This window comes from Eptatretus burgeri, chromosome 5 (genome assembly GCF_056783735.1).
Source record: "Eptatretus burgeri isolate ZD-2024b chromosome 5, Ebu_testis_v1, whole genome shotgun sequence".
NCBI lineage: Eukaryota > Metazoa > Chordata > Myxini > Myxiniformes > Myxinidae > Eptatretus > Eptatretus burgeri.
In genome coordinates this window covers 21,283,147-21,298,575 of record NC_140965.1, presented here as the reverse complement: position 1 = coordinate 21,298,575, position 15,429 = coordinate 21,283,147, and the positions used below count along the sequence as shown (strand labels likewise).

General features: G+C 46.5%; 1 protein-coding gene and 1 long non-coding RNA gene across 5 annotated transcripts in view; one reads left to right on the top strand and one right to left on the bottom strand.

Moving 5' to 3' along the window:
• The window catches only part of BKGD (beta-keto-L-gulonate decarboxylase), a 51,422-nt gene that overhangs the window by 15,562 nt on the left and 20,431 nt on the right, over positions 1–15,429 (top strand). The window contains exons 3-5 of the mRNA XM_085881008.1: positions 8,811–8,884; positions 9,560–9,901; positions 10,825–10,974. Coding sequence (XP_085737134.1) covers positions 8,811–8,884; positions 9,560–9,901; positions 10,825–10,974 — 566 coding nt within the window. The remainder of the gene's footprint in view (positions 1–8,810; positions 8,885–9,559; positions 9,902–10,824; positions 10,975–15,429) is intronic.
• Positions 1–15,429, bottom strand: part of LOC147026030 (uncharacterized) — a 41,721-nt gene that overhangs the window by 14,021 nt on the left and 12,271 nt on the right. The window lies entirely within an intron of this gene.

The following is a 15,429-nucleotide window of genomic DNA, read 5'->3' as shown; positions in this document are numbered from 1 at the left end:
TGTAAAAAACGACATGTGGCCATATCTCAAAAACTTGACCTGATTGAACAAAATTAATGTGAGTTTTGGATTCAGCGCATCAGATTCGTCCTAAATCAGCTTAAAAAATGCAAACAACAAATTTGTTGTTGACCAGTGTAATTGGTGAGTTGTCAAATGTTACTGCTTCATCTATTGCCGATATTGCTAGACTAGCTCCATTTAGCCTAGCTACAGACGGTAGCAATGACAGTGGTGAGGCCCAGCTATATCCTGTCCTGATTTCGTACTATGACAACAGTGCTGGGATTGTGAAGCAAGGTTTGCTAAGTTTGCCTGCGTGCAAACAAGATTCCACTGGAGAAAACATTTTCAAACTGCTTGATCATGAGTTCAGTGACAGGAAAATTCTGTGGGGAAATTGTGTTTCCTTTTGTGCTGATAATGCCTCTGTCATGGTGGGCAAGCACAAAGGAGTCGCTGCTTATATCCACAAACAAAATCCAGAGTGCTACATCATGGGATGCCCTTGCCATATGATGCACAATACGGCCAAGAAGGCGGCTCAGGCCTTACCCATTGAATTAGATGACTTTCTCATCGATATTTACTACTACTTGGACAAAAGTAGTAAGCGCGTCAAAGGAGTGAAAGCACTGCAAGAACTCTGTGATGCCCCGACACACAAGATTCTGAAGCATGTCGCAACAAGGTGGCTGTCCCTTGGTCAGTGCCTCGACAGGCTGATTGAACAGTGGGAGCCACTTCGCCTCTTCTTCAAAGAAGAAGTACGAAGAAAAATGCAACCAACTGTAGCCAAGACTCCAACAACGAGCAAGAAGGACGGCACTGTATCTACTGCCAGTACTGGCACTGCAGGATCAAGCACTCGTGGAGCAGCATTCACCACTACCACTGCAGTATCTGCTGCGAAGAAGACAGCAGGGACAGCACCAAAACCAATGCTGAGAGCAGGTAGCATCACCGGCCCTTCATCACGTTCATCTACAAAGCAGATTCCTTCAGAGTCGAGAAAGACTGTGATAGTCCCATCTACAGGCAAGAAGGACCCAAGTTAAGTTCTGCTTTTGCCAAATCACTTGATAGAAGCTCAGCAAAACCTTCGAATCAGAGGTCTTCTTCCTTGGCTGCACCTACCTCAAGCTCTCTCTCAAACGTAAAATTGGATCTGGTACTACGAGTCTGACCTCTTCTGCTGGCAGTAAACGCAAGTGTGATCGCCCTGCGGCTAAGTGTACTACGAGTTCTACAACTAAAAGCGCATCTTCCTCAAACACTGTGCAGGAATCTAGAGAAAAACGTGTCAACAGGATGTTCTTGTCTCCACAAACAAAACTCTATTGTTTCTTCCTTCGATATGCGAACAAGCTTTTTGAGAAGGGGAATCTTCTGCTCCAAAGAGACGAACCCTGTATTCATCTCCTGCACGGAGAATTGAATGGTCTTCTGAAAGATATCTTCGTACGGTTTTGAAACCATCGGTGTCATCGGTTGCTCTGGTTAATGTACCCTTCTCTGACAGAAATCATCAGAAGAATGATGAGGACCTCATGATTGGGAACGATGCCAAACTGTATATAAGGGAACAAAGGAGTCTCAAGAAATCCACCTTCACTCTGAGTGAGTCAGACATCCAAGGTTTCTTCAGTGCAGTTCGCTCATATTATGTGAAAGCCTGCAATTATATCTTCAAAACCTGGCCGCTAGATGATGAATTAGCCAAGCATGCTCAGGTGCTGGATGTTAAGCTACACCAAGAAGTGGGGTTTGACTGTGTGGAGTTTTCATCAAGAAATTCCCCTGTCTGTTCAGTGGCGGTGATAGTGACATAGACAGTCTTGAGAGTGAATTCGCTCACTACCAGGCAGACGCCTCCATAGCTACAATTGCTACTGAGACAGTGAGAGTGGATGAGCAGTGGCATCGGATTTCACAGCTCACAGATCCCTGCACTGGTGCCAAGAAGTATCCTAATTTGAGCAAAGTGATGAAGGGAATCTTGGTCATTCCTCATTCGAACGCATCATGTGAGCGGGCACTCAGTCTTGTACGGAAGAATCATACTGAATTTCGTCCCAATTTGAGTGTCAAAACCCTGGAAGCTCTCTTAATTGAAAAACTAGCTCATAGCACCCCTTGCTACCAGAGAGAATACAGCAAAGACATAATCAGAAGGGCTAAAAGAGCCACACAGCTGTCACTCAGCAAAGCTGCCATGGAAAAAGCAAGCAGCAGTAGTACCAGCCAGTAAGGTAAGAAAAATATTGCTTCTTTTGTGCTTTTTGTTAATCTTTGATTGTCCCCTAACTTACTAATATTAACATACACGTAACATTAAAAAGTGCACAGTTTTCCCCTTTTTTTGTTCAAAAAGTGGGAATTCTTAACATGTTAAATGCTCCAAAATAGGGCTCAGAGGGCACTAGAGAGCGTCTAGAACCCCAGAGCTTCCAGGGCCCTAAGGCGGGCCCTGGACCCCGGCGCAAGGGTCGAGCGCTCCGCACTCGAGATGTGCGCTTCGCGCACATTATTTGGTGTCGGTTGAAAATCCTCCCTAATTCTGATTTCCAAAAGTTGGCATCTCTGTAAATACGTAAATACATTATGACGGGTTTCGCTATTGGCTTAATGAAGGCACGTGACGAAATATCGGAAGTTGTTGTTGTTTTTTATTTTTTTTTTAGCCGACAAAACCTTTAGGTTTTGGATGCTGCTCTTGGACACATTTGTCCTTGTTATTTTTCGGGTAGCCGCACGGCGTATTTATAAATTTTGGAGACCGAAAATATGGGTGTGCCGTACGGTCTTTGATTTGATGTCGCACGGTGACCTTAGGGCGTTCCTGCGGCGGCCATAGAATTTTCAAGGCAGACGCAAGGTGCCCGCAAGGCGACCGCAGGGGGACCCTAAGCCGAACGTGCGGCCAGACGGACGGTAACGAATGGGTTAATTTTTTTTTTTTTAACCAGTTTTTTTTTTCGGCTTGTCGAATTTCTACAGCGAACGTAGAAATGAAAAAAGTTATAACTCCGCGCTATAATTCCACGGCGACCTTACGACCTGTAAAATATAGCCAAATGGCATAGGGCCACCCTGAGGCCACCTCAGTTTCTCTGCGGCCGCCACACGTTTCTGTCAATTCAGAGAGCGTATGGCTGCCGTATCCTCGCCATAGTGCAAATGTGACTGAGGCCTAAAGTATCGATCGACACACGAGAGATGCTTTCACGAGGACTTCCACCGACGAACTGAATGAACAAAGCGCGAAGATGCGGTTCGAACAGGTGGGGGAGACACGTGAACAAACATGAACGCTACGTTGTGTTGGTTTTTTAAAAATGTATTAGGTTTTTAGTGCAAAATTTTCTTGAAAAAATTGTTCGGATTTCAATTTGTTCAAGCAATGGGGTGTTCGGATTCTGGGGGCACCACGGTATATTATAGTTATAGTATATTCAGTTATATATACTGGTATATTTTTATTTCAGTAAAAAAAAGAACTGGTATATATACCGACTCGTTACCGTCCATCTGGCCGCACGTTCGCCTTCTGGCCCCCCTGCGGGCACCTTGCGTCTGCCTTGAAAATTCTATGGCCGCCATAGCGACGCCCTAAGGTCACCGTGCGACATCAAATCAAAGACCATACGGCACCACCACGTTTTCGGTCTCCACAATTTATAAATACGCCATGCGGCTCCCCGAAAAATAAAAACATATGTGACTGCTACATTGTGTGACCGTGGAAATACTGCGGCCGCCGTATAATTGCTAGTGGCCGCAGATTTTGGAGACCCCACGGTCGCCATGGCAAATGTGACCTCGGCCTTAGCACGACATCTAAAAATGGTTAAAATAAGTATTGACATGCTCCTCATTATATTGTGACCGACATTTGATCAGTACAAATGAAGGTTTGACCACCAGAATTTGCCATGCAACCATAGTTTTGAATTATATGAATATTGCTTGAAAATGGTGGCCATTTTAAAGGTGGCAATAAGCTAGGTCAGGTCAGGTCGGGAATGGGAGCATGCGCTGGAGGAGCCTGTCGCTTCGTCCACTTTGCTCCGGTACTTCAGGGGCCTCTGTCTGGCCGTCTCCCAGGCAGATGCCTGGCCCACCCCCAATCTCCTTGAGATGCCGATCAACATGCTGCAACCACGGGGAACATGCCCGGCCTATTGATTTCCTCCACTCACGAGACGCCTGTGCTGAGAGAATCTGGTGAGCAGGATCAGCGTCAGGAAAAGAAGCTACATGTCCACACAGCCGCAGCTGATGCTCACAGACGATGCAGGTAACAAATCTCATTTGAATCCCTCTCAGCAACCGCTCGCTGGACACAAAATCTGACCAGCGATAGCCAAGGATTCTCCAAAGAGACCTGGTACTGAAGGATTTAAGTCTTCATCTCAGAACCTTGGTCAGAGTCCAAGTCTCGCATCCATAGAGCAAGACTGGAAGTACCAAGGACCTGAAGACTCGGACTTTCGTCCTCCCGCACAGGTACCGGCAGCACCACACCCCATGATCCAGTGAATCCATGACTCCCCAGGCCCGACCCAGACGTCTATTGACCTCTGACTCACAGCCAGCAGAGACATGAATATCACTGCCAAGGTAAGTGAATCTCTCCACGACCTCAACATCCTCACCACAAACAGACACAGACAGGACAGCAGCATCCAAGATGTCACCGAAAGCCTGGATCGTAGTTTTGACCCAAGAAACCCGTAATCCCAGCGGCTCCGACTCCTCATCCAGCACCTGGAGGGCCCCCAAAAGGATATCTAGAGTCTCCACAAAGATGACTGCATCATCTGGAAAATCGAGGTCAGAGATATTGACATCCCAAACGATGCACCGCAGGTTGATCTCTCCGACATCCTTCCCAGAATCCAGTCCATACAAGCGCTGAAAACTGTGAGGGCCAGTACACACCCCTGATGAACTCCAGTCACAACTGGAAATATGTTGGAGATGGTATCATCACATCTCACAGCACTCTCAGTACCAGAGTATAGTTCAGACATCAGATCGATCAGTTTTGGTGACACCCCACGAAGACCAAGAATCCTCCAGAAGGCATCCCGATTCACTGAATCGAATGCTTTGCAGAGATCGACGTAGGATGCTTGCAGCCCCTGCCAAAACTCTCGTCTGTGTTTGGTGAGGACACGAAGTGCAAGGATACGGTCAATCGTTGACCTCTTTGGTGTAAAGCCTGACTGCTCTGCGCGCTGATGCTCAAGCAGATAGTGACAAACCCCATCAATAATCATCCGAGCAAAGACCTTGCCTGGCACTGAGAGCAGCGTCACCCATCGGTTGTTGTTGCATTCCTGGCGATCACCCTTCCCTTTCTGGAGAGGGACAACAAGGCCCCTCTTCCAGTCAGTTGGAATGATTCCTGTGTTCCAGGCAGAGCACAGAACTGCATGCAATGACATGAGTACAGCACTTCCACCAGTCTTGAGAAGTTCAGCATGGATGCCACAGATCCCAGGAGCTTTACCCCATTTCAACCGGTTCACCGCAGTCTGTGTTTCCACAAACAAACGTGGATCACAGTTGATTGGAGGGTCAGCAATATGAATAGTAACACGCCTGACATCCAACTCAACAGCTGGTGGATCAGTGTGCTAAAGCCGCACAAAGTAACCGACTCGGTGGGCCTTCACTTCGGTTTCCTCTGTCAAAAGCCCACCACCCACTGCTGTAACTGCAGTACACTGAGGGGTGGGCTTGGAGGAACTCTATGCACAAATTTCCCTGTAAGCAGGACGACAATCACTTGACCATAGGTGATGCTCTCCCCCCTCACAGATTCCTCGCACATCGGCCTCCTTGTCCACCTCAGTGCATGTACAGTTTTACGCCTAAACTCCCTGAACAGCTCAGCTCTGCCATTCAGCCTGGCCCTGTGACTCTAGTCAATGGTATCCAGTGTCCCTTGAGAGACAAAATTATTCTTTGCCCCATGGTGAGTTCCAAGACATCCACCGGCAACATCAAGGATGAGAGTCTTGAAGGCACTCCACAACTCTTCAAGATTCTCGACAGCACCAAGACCCCCCAAATCCCCACTCAGCCTGTTCGCAAACTCCTCAGCTACCCTCTCATCCTTGAGCTTGCCTTCCTTGTCCTTAGATAGAAAGTGTCCTTCACGGTGAGATCGCTAGCCTCGGTCGGAGCATATACAGAGTCCAGGGAAATGACACCCAAGGAGTGATGAATCCTTAGTCTCATAAAACACTCGTTGACCGGTGTTACCTCAATTGTCATTGGAGTCAGCTTATTGGACAAAGCTACAGCAACTCCTTGGGCATGGTAACCATCAGAGCAACCAGACCAATAGTTGGTGTAACCACCCACCATGATCTCGCCACTATCCAGTCTCCGAACCTCAGAGACTGCTGCAATACCGATGTTCAAACGCTTGAGTTCAGATGCTAACAGAGACAGGTGGTCATCCTCTCTTAGGGATAGGACATTCCAGGCACCCACCTGAAGGGACCACCTCAGGTTAACCCAAGGAGTCTGCCGTCTGGTGGACGACACCTCAGCACCACCCTGACACACACTAAGACTAACGCAATCTGACTCGGGAAGGTTACCCCGTGGTTTTCCTTCTCTCATCAAAGAGTGGGGGTCCTGAAGGCTTTGCCCCAATCCTGTCCTCCAGTAAGCTGCCCTGTGGAGGGAAGCTGCAACTCCCACAGAGTGGGTTTTCAATTTTCTTTGCGTTTTTCATGTGTTTTTTTTTTTCGGAGTGAAGGGTTTTACAGTGGCCGGAGTTAAAATCCTGCCACTAACCTCCTAAAAAAATAACCCAACTGCAGGAGGACGTCCGCAGATACAGTTGGGCGCTAGATATGGATGGGCGCTTGCTCACAAGGAGCTCCTCCACCCTTTTAGGTACTCATTTGAAATGTCCATAATTCATTATAGTGGACGTCATACTTTCGTGTAAGTAAAAACCATAGTGGGAATTATTCCCCCAACTTGATTCTCAACTTACAATTTTTTTGCATCTGGCCCTTGGATTAATTGTGGCTGAGGAAACTCATGGAACAGAGCCTCGTATTCAGGGCTTTTTACTAATACTAGTGCATGCCCGTACGTGTGTGGCCAAACGTGCGTGGCCTGCCAAGCGAGCAGTTCGTTCTTCATCCGTTTCAGCTGCATGATGCCTTGTCACACGTGTAGCGTCGCGTGTCAAGCGAGCAACTCGTGCTTTGTTGGATTCCATTGTGCGTGCACGACGCGCAGCTTCGTTCCTTCGCTCTCGTAAACGACGACTGGATTGGGGCATTGTGTTTAAGAAAATCGAGAAAGAAATCGAGAAAGTACAGAAATCGAGAAAGAAAGAAAACAGTAAGTCGATAAATCGAGAAAGAATACAGTAAGTCGTCACTATCCGGAAGTCTGGAAGTTAAGTCCTCACTGTCTGGAAGTTCGCATATCGCAGTTACGATTATTCGCAATTTAGTTTTAATGGCCAATTATTCAATTAGCGCCAACGTAGTTTGCCTTTTCGCAATGTCATTGCAAGGAAAAACACAAATAGAAGAGAAGAAAAATTAAAAAAAAAATACTTTTTACCACACAGGCCGTTCCCTCGCTCTCGTAATCGACGACTGGATTGGGGCATTGTGTTCATCTATAAATGCGTATAAGAAATCGAGAAACTATTAGAATACACTAAGTCATTACTATCCGGAAGTCCATACGTTGTAACCCATAATGGGGAACGCGGCTGAGGATCTCTTCCCCATCGGCCACGCCTACGTAGCAACGTGTCTTGTTGGTTGGTAAATAAATGGCCATAACTTGGGAACCACTTGTCCGATTAATATCAAACCTTGAAAAGGCACATCCACAGGGCCCCAGCAATATACCTAGCAAGTTTCAATTAGATCGGACCAGTGGTTGTCGAGAAACAGCGGTCACACACACACACACACACACACACACACACACACACACACACACACACACACACACACACACACACACACACACACACACACACACACACACATTGCTGGAATTATAGATAGACTAGTACGTGCAAAAAAAAAAATCTTTCAAACCAAGTGAGTAGAAACAACAACCACACAGGCCTTTCCTTCGCTCTCGCCTGGCCGTACGTGCGTGGCCATACCTGCGTGTCCGTACGTGCAAACCAAAAAACAAAACAAAAAAACAAAAAAAACCCCCAAAAATAATAACTTTCAAACAAACACACAGGCCGTTCCTTCGCTCTCGTAAACGACGACTCGATTGGGGCATTGTGTTTATCCATAAATACGCATAAGAAATCGAGAAATTATTAGAATACAGTGTCATCACTATCCGGAAGTCCGTACGCTGTAACCCATAATGGGGAACGCGGCTGAGGATCTCTTCCCCAACGGTCATGCCTACGCAGTAGCGTGTCCTGTGATTGGTAACTAAATGGCGCATCGGCCACTCCTACGCAGCAACGTGTCCTGTCATTGGTTGGTAAATAAATGGCCATAACTTGGGAAGAACTTGTCCGATTAATATCAAACCTTGAAAAGGCACATACTCAGGTCCCCAGCAATATAGCTGGCAAGTTTCAATTAGATTGGACCAGTTGTTGTCGAGAAACAGTGGTCACACACACACACACACACACACACACACACACACACACACACACACACACACACACACACACACACACACACACACACACACACACACACACACACACACACACACACTGCTGGAATTATAGATAGTTAATGTTTTTTGTTTTTTTCTCTCTTTGGTAACAGGCCTGTGCGGGAATGAGCGCATCGCAGACGTTGGGGGTGTTCCTTACCTGTTGCCAGAACCAAGGAAAGACAAAGTTAGTTTGTTGGTTATCATTCACCAAATTTGTAATTTGTATTTTTTTTAATCTATTAATTTAAAAATAACGTTTGTGTACAAAAATCTCAGGTGATGGAAGAGCATGGTGATGGGGCAAAAAGCCAATACACTAACATCTGGGCAAATGGGAAACAGGTGGATGCAATGTGAAAGGAAATGAGCAAAGAGATTGTTCATTTAAAAGGATACCCATCACCCTGCCAAGCCACCGGCTGACAGTGGTTGTAGGTCATGAAGAGGGCAGCACCCACACTGGAGACCCACAGGCTGGAATTTGAACATTGTACTGGGCCCCAATTCCTGGTTTTGTTTTATTAATTCCACAAGGTGCTTCAATATATTCAGCAACACCCCTTTTTTAAAGGTGCAAATCGACGAGCATTGTGGGTAAGATGTGATGAGCTGTGCCTATGATCGTGATGTTCAGAGGGAGGGATGTGTGATTTAGACATTCAGATGCAATCTGGATTTGATATGCATTACGTGTAGCAAAGGAAAATTGGGGTACAAGATGAAGATTTAATTTATACCATCATCTTATGGTGGACGTTTTAATTTCCTTTTCCACAAGCCTTGGCTCATAATTAAGTTTGCCTTCTTTCACATAGTTCCGTTCATGTTACTTCCTTCTCCCATCTGCATTCTCCCTCAGCTCTATGACCTCGGTGATGTTTTGCGATTGGTGGGTTTGCCTGGTGGACTGGTACTGGGTGCGGGTGCTGCCTCCCATGCCGTATTGGGCACAAATGCCGAGCTTATGGCTAACATTTTCACCCCACCACAAGGTGGAAAAGAGACGGTTAACAACCGCAGCTTCAGTGCCCGCTGGGATGGGAATGCTACAAAATTGAGGAGTGTGGCTGTTGAGAGTGTCCTGGACGAGGCAAAACCGAAGAATGAGGACGAGGAGCACGGTTGTGTACTTGAACCATATAACCACACCGAGTTTGCTCTTCTTGCAAACTTGTTTATCAGCCAAGGAAAGCAAGGAAAGGTAAAAGATGGATGTGATGATGTAAAGGACAATGATTGGAGTTGGAAAATAATGTGGGAAAGTGAAGCGATATCAAGTTCTCTCAGAATTATCACACCTCTTTTCACTCCACTCTGTGTCTCATCTTTTATTTTTAGCTCATCTGGATTTTGGTCCGGTGAGCTTATGCGATCGAGCAGTGTCCGTAGGTGAGTGAGTGAGTGAGTGAGTGAGTTAGTCAGTTCATAAACACTTCAGTCATTATTGCTCGAACCAAACACAATTTTGATGAAACTTGGCCACAAGCTTCATATCTGATGCCTAACGAAGGTCTATTGACCACATCAAAATCTGCGCTCATTAAGGGGATCTACAGTGGGGGAGGGAGGGTTTTTATCCCCCCCCACCCCCCACCCCCCCCCCCAAAAAAATAGGTATTTGCTCTTTTCTCACAAACTACACACACAATTTTGATGAAACTTGATCACAACCTTCATCACCCATGATGTACCAAAGTTTGTTCACGGCATTAAAAAACCCAGGGCTTGGGGGGTATGCAGGGGATTGAGCCCCCCCAAAATAGTTATTTGCTCTTCTCCGAAACTACACACACAATATCAATATAACTTGACGACAACATTTATCACCCGTGATGCACCAAAGTTTGTTCATGACATTAAATACAATCAGGGGTCGGGGGGGGGGGGTGGGGTTTGAGTGACTGTTGCTACTGATCCAGGTGAGCTTCAGAACGCACGGTCCTATTTTTACACTACCCAAGCTTTCTTTCACTTTTCTTGCCATATTGACCTTTCCTTCTGATATTTCTCTCCACTATTCTTGCTTGTTCTCTCACATTTATTCCTGTCCTTCAATTTTTTGAAAAATCGAGTTTGTTTGGAGTCTTCATTACTGCCAATATCATTCTTCTGTGCTTACCTAAGGTCCTGGAGGTTCGTGCAAGGGTGCGCACTGGTGCAAGTAACTTCATTTCATGCCTGCGTCTTGCCCTATTCCGGAATTACGGAGAGAAGCCTGTGGGACTTGGAGGAGTTTTTGTTATGGAGGAAGGCGAGGCCAAGCTGCACGTAATGGTGAGGAGGAATGTGAACAGGCATTGGGGCACAAAGTCATTCCTTGGCCCCTCTCAGCTCATAACATTGTATAATCAGTTGATTGCCCATTGCACCTAAGGCCTATCAACCTACTTCCTTTAATCTATTTACTAAGCAACTGTTCTCCCATTACCCTCGACACATTTCCCTCAAAGCATTCATCCACTCCCACTTATTCTCCTTTTCCCACTACCTTTTTACATCTTCACATGCTTCCACACAACGACATCATCCACTTCCCTCAATCCCTTCATCCATTCCCACTGGTATTCCTTCTGCCACGACCTTTTCTAACCCTCTTCACCTACTTCCATTAAAACCTTCTCCCACTCCGTTCACCGACTTCCCAAGATGTGGCAAGTTGGAGGTGACAAAAAGCGGGTTGGTAGAATCTAAAGCGGGTTTTATCTTATTTATTTATTTTTACCAAACGTAAAAACAATTTTCGAGAGATTGTGAGTGACACAAAATACACCAGAATACTGAGATAACCATTTATTGACTAGTAACGATAAGGAGGTTCCAAATAAAACAACTTCACACTCGGTGATTGTGGTGACACCATATTAATCATGAATAATAAGAGTTCCCTTTCAAGGAACTTGGAGGCAGGAGGAAGTCACAGGCCCATCAAGGCCTGCACTATTATTATTACTGACCTATGCTTTTTTTTGTCTGTACTATATACTTTGTAAATGCTGAGCATCAGGCAAGGAAGCAGCACATACCACTTTTAAAGTCTTCGGAATGACTTGGCCGGGGTTCGAACTACAGACCGCCAAGATTCAGAATCGGAGCTTCATTGAATTTTTACGTTTCCAGGCAGGGCCGGATTTACCATGTGGGGGGCCGTGGGCACAATGATTGTGGGGGACCCCCAAATTTGGAGATTAATCAACAACTTAAATTATAACTGCTTTTTCATCGACAACTGAACTTGTATCTATAGATTTGGCAGATCCTGATCAGGAATGATTTGGCATATATGTTCACAAATTACAATTACATTTGACAATATGACAAGATGGACGGATTGTTATTGATGTGGCTGGTGACTTATCTATGAGCTGATGACTTATTTCTGAGCTCCTTCTAAAATCAAATCACAAAAATGCTGTTGCTTCAAGAGTAAGAGATAGAGATGGACTAATGCAAGAAAATAACAAACGACGCGCTGTCATTAATCATACGATGAACTTCGACTGAAAATCTTCTAACTTCTAAAAACCCTCTGGGTAAGAGAAATCCGAAATGGTGATTAATAGCCGACTTCCAGCGACCCCAAATATAGGGCAGTGTCATCCACATCAATGAACATACACACGGTGCCTTAATCAATGGACAAGCTTCGTGCGCGACTTCGCGGCAGCGAACTCGGATATAATACTGTCAACCTGCATGGAATTGAGCACATCGGATTCGGTTGAAATGATGGTCAGATTGACCAGTCTCTGCTGCCCCATCGTGGAGCGAAGATGGTTCTTGATAAGCTTGAGTTTCGAAAACGAGCGCTCCCCGGAGCAGTTCGACACCATCAGTGAGAGGTAAATCCGAAGCAGCACTTCCACGTTTGGGAAAGTATCAGTGAGTTTTCGGTCGATCTGAAAACTGTACATCTCGAGTTCAGTACGGCCCGAGTCTGGCTCTGACTCCTTCATCATGGCTTGGAACCGAATCATTTCTTCTGTGAGGTCAGGTGATAGATCTTCCCGATACAGCTCGACGAGCTTCGAGCATGACTCTCGAATCTGCTCCACTTGGAGTTGAACCAGAGCACGCAGGAATCCAAATCGTTCGCTCATCTCGCTGTAAGCGTTTGTACGCTTTTCCAACTGCGACAGCAGTACGTCGATCACTGCAACGTATCCACTGATGCGAAGGGACTCCTTGGCGTCTAGTTCTACTTCTGGGGTGTGTCCGTAGTCCAAGGGAGCGAGGCAGACATTACGCTTTCGTCTACGCGATCCGCGAGTGAATTCCTCCGTACCTGAGCGCTCCACTCAGTCAATAACGAATGTATCAAACTGATCGCGTAATGACTTCATGAAGCTCGCCAGTGACTTGAGGAGCTGCACGGCTGTGTTGAGATCGGTAGCTTGCGACTGAAGGGTTTTACTCATACGATCAAATCTACCAAGGACTGTAGACCAGAAACCAGCATAGAACCCTATCTCTAGCGTGCACATCGTTTGGTGAAGTGTCTCGGCGGTGTTTCTTGTTTCACTATTCAGTTGTTCATCGTTTGCGATTTCATCGAGGACATCCATGATTTCGCTGTAATCGTCTGCAAGAGCTCGGGTTGCATCAGAATGAGCCGACCAGCGAGTGTCACTGAGACGCTTTGGTACTTGCAGACCTTTGGTTTTCAGGGCGTCAAATAATCTGGCATAGCGCGACGTGGAAGCTGTAAAAAATACATACACTTGTTCCACGAATTCAAAGAATGCTGCTGCAGGTCTACAGCATCCCACGGCCGACTGACCGACTAAGTTCAGTGAGTGCATCACGCATGGCACAAATATTGCGAGAGGGTTCTCCTGTTTCATCATTCCCTGCATCCCATTGTATCGGCCTTTCATATTAGATGCGTTATCGTAAGATTGTCCTCGGCAGTTAGCGATGTCCAATCCAGTGGCTTTCAAAAAATCCAGTAATGCCGCCGCTTGCTGGAGTCCAGTGTGTTCTGTGTTGCTCAGAAAGGTCATGAAATGCTCCACTGGAGCCTCGTTCTCGATGTATCGTAGAATAACCGTGAGCTGGTCGATGTGGCTTATGTCAGGAGTGGAATCGACTGACACAGAGAAGTATTTTGCCTCTTTCACACGAGCGACGATGTTATCCAGAACAGATTTTCCGATGGAGACTAACTCTTCACATGAAGTTGGTGTGGCCACTACCTTGGTGTGGTTGGCATATTTCTGAATGTGCTGCACCAAAAATGGATCGTATTCCGCAAGTAATTCCATTAAACCAAGGTAGTTACCATTCGTCCGTGATCCAACAATTTCATCTGATCCACGGAACGCTAAACCACGCTCATCGAGAAACAATATCACGCTCACACTTCGTTTCAGCACCTCCCTCCAATAGGACGCAATCTCACTCGCCTGTTGATGAGTTCAGTGTCCACACGACCTGCAGATGTTGCTCTGTCTGACAAGCGGATGATATTCGCACAATGTACATGTGAACGCTCATGCACCTCGATAGAACAACTGGCATTCTTCCAGTCGTTGAATCCTTTCTCGCTCAGGGCAGTAGCGCCTCCAAATAGCTCGCAAGCGATGCAGTATAGTTTTCCGGTTGATTTGGAGAAGCAAAGCCAGGACCTTTTCACGGACTCTCCGTTTTGTAGTCTACGGTAAAAAAGATTCTTGGAGCAGCAGCGTTTCCTACCTTCAATGAACTGTATGGATGAATCAAAGGGACCAGTCGAATTCTGCAGGGGCTCCAAATCTCGTGATGCCCAGTAGTCGATCATCTCTGACGACGGTCGCTCAGCAGGCCAACATCCAATGCAATTGGCAAAGCCAGGTCCACGATCAGTCAGTATATCTCGCGCTTCTTCATCTGATGCATGTTCTTCATCGGTGGAACCTTCCGAGATGTTGGGCAAATCTTGACGCGGGGGTTGCGTTACCAAATCCGCTTGTTTCTGTCTCTGTTGGTGTTCCAGCCTCTGTCATGGACGAATCGCCTGTTTGTGCAGGAGTGAGAAACTCTGAGATTTTCTGGGTCTTGTCAACGACGGCCTTTTGTCTTTCATCTTTTTCCTTGGAACGTTTCTGCTTTGGCGCACCACTGTCATATTTCCATGGAGCCCTGGATTTGTGCCTGTCGTCACCGAAGCCGCTCATTGTGGTTTCTGCAGCTGGTAGGTACCGAGTAACCGAGATATCGTCAGAGTGCACGTGGGACGTAGCAGAATCACGAACAACAAGTATGTTTCACACACCTGGAACATAGAAAGTCACACCGTGTTACTGTGCTGTGCGCGCCAGTAAGCAGGGTACTGACAGCGTTCCCTGCCAGCCGCAGTTTCAGTGTGTACAATACTACCCCTGCTGGCCATGTGCTGTGCTGGCCTGGCCTGGCCTAGTTTTACCATATCGACTTTCACCTTTTCACCTCTCCTCTGGCTGGACCTCTGTATTCCGTCTGTGCTTGCTGGGCTCTGGCGGGCAGCGCCATAGTTGGTTGGTCACGCTCAACTATCCGAGGCATCGATGATCGATCCAAAAAAAGACCCAAATGCGGGCCCCCAATGCCCGAGGCTTGCCCCGGGAATTTTTGACCACGTTGGATCCGTTCTGTGGACCGTGGAAGAAACGGCTTGAAAAAGCCAAAGCTTGAAAAGGACCCTCACAATGATGGACAATTTTGAAAACATATCCTGACAAAGAGTTTACAATCTTCATTCACCGACAATAAAAC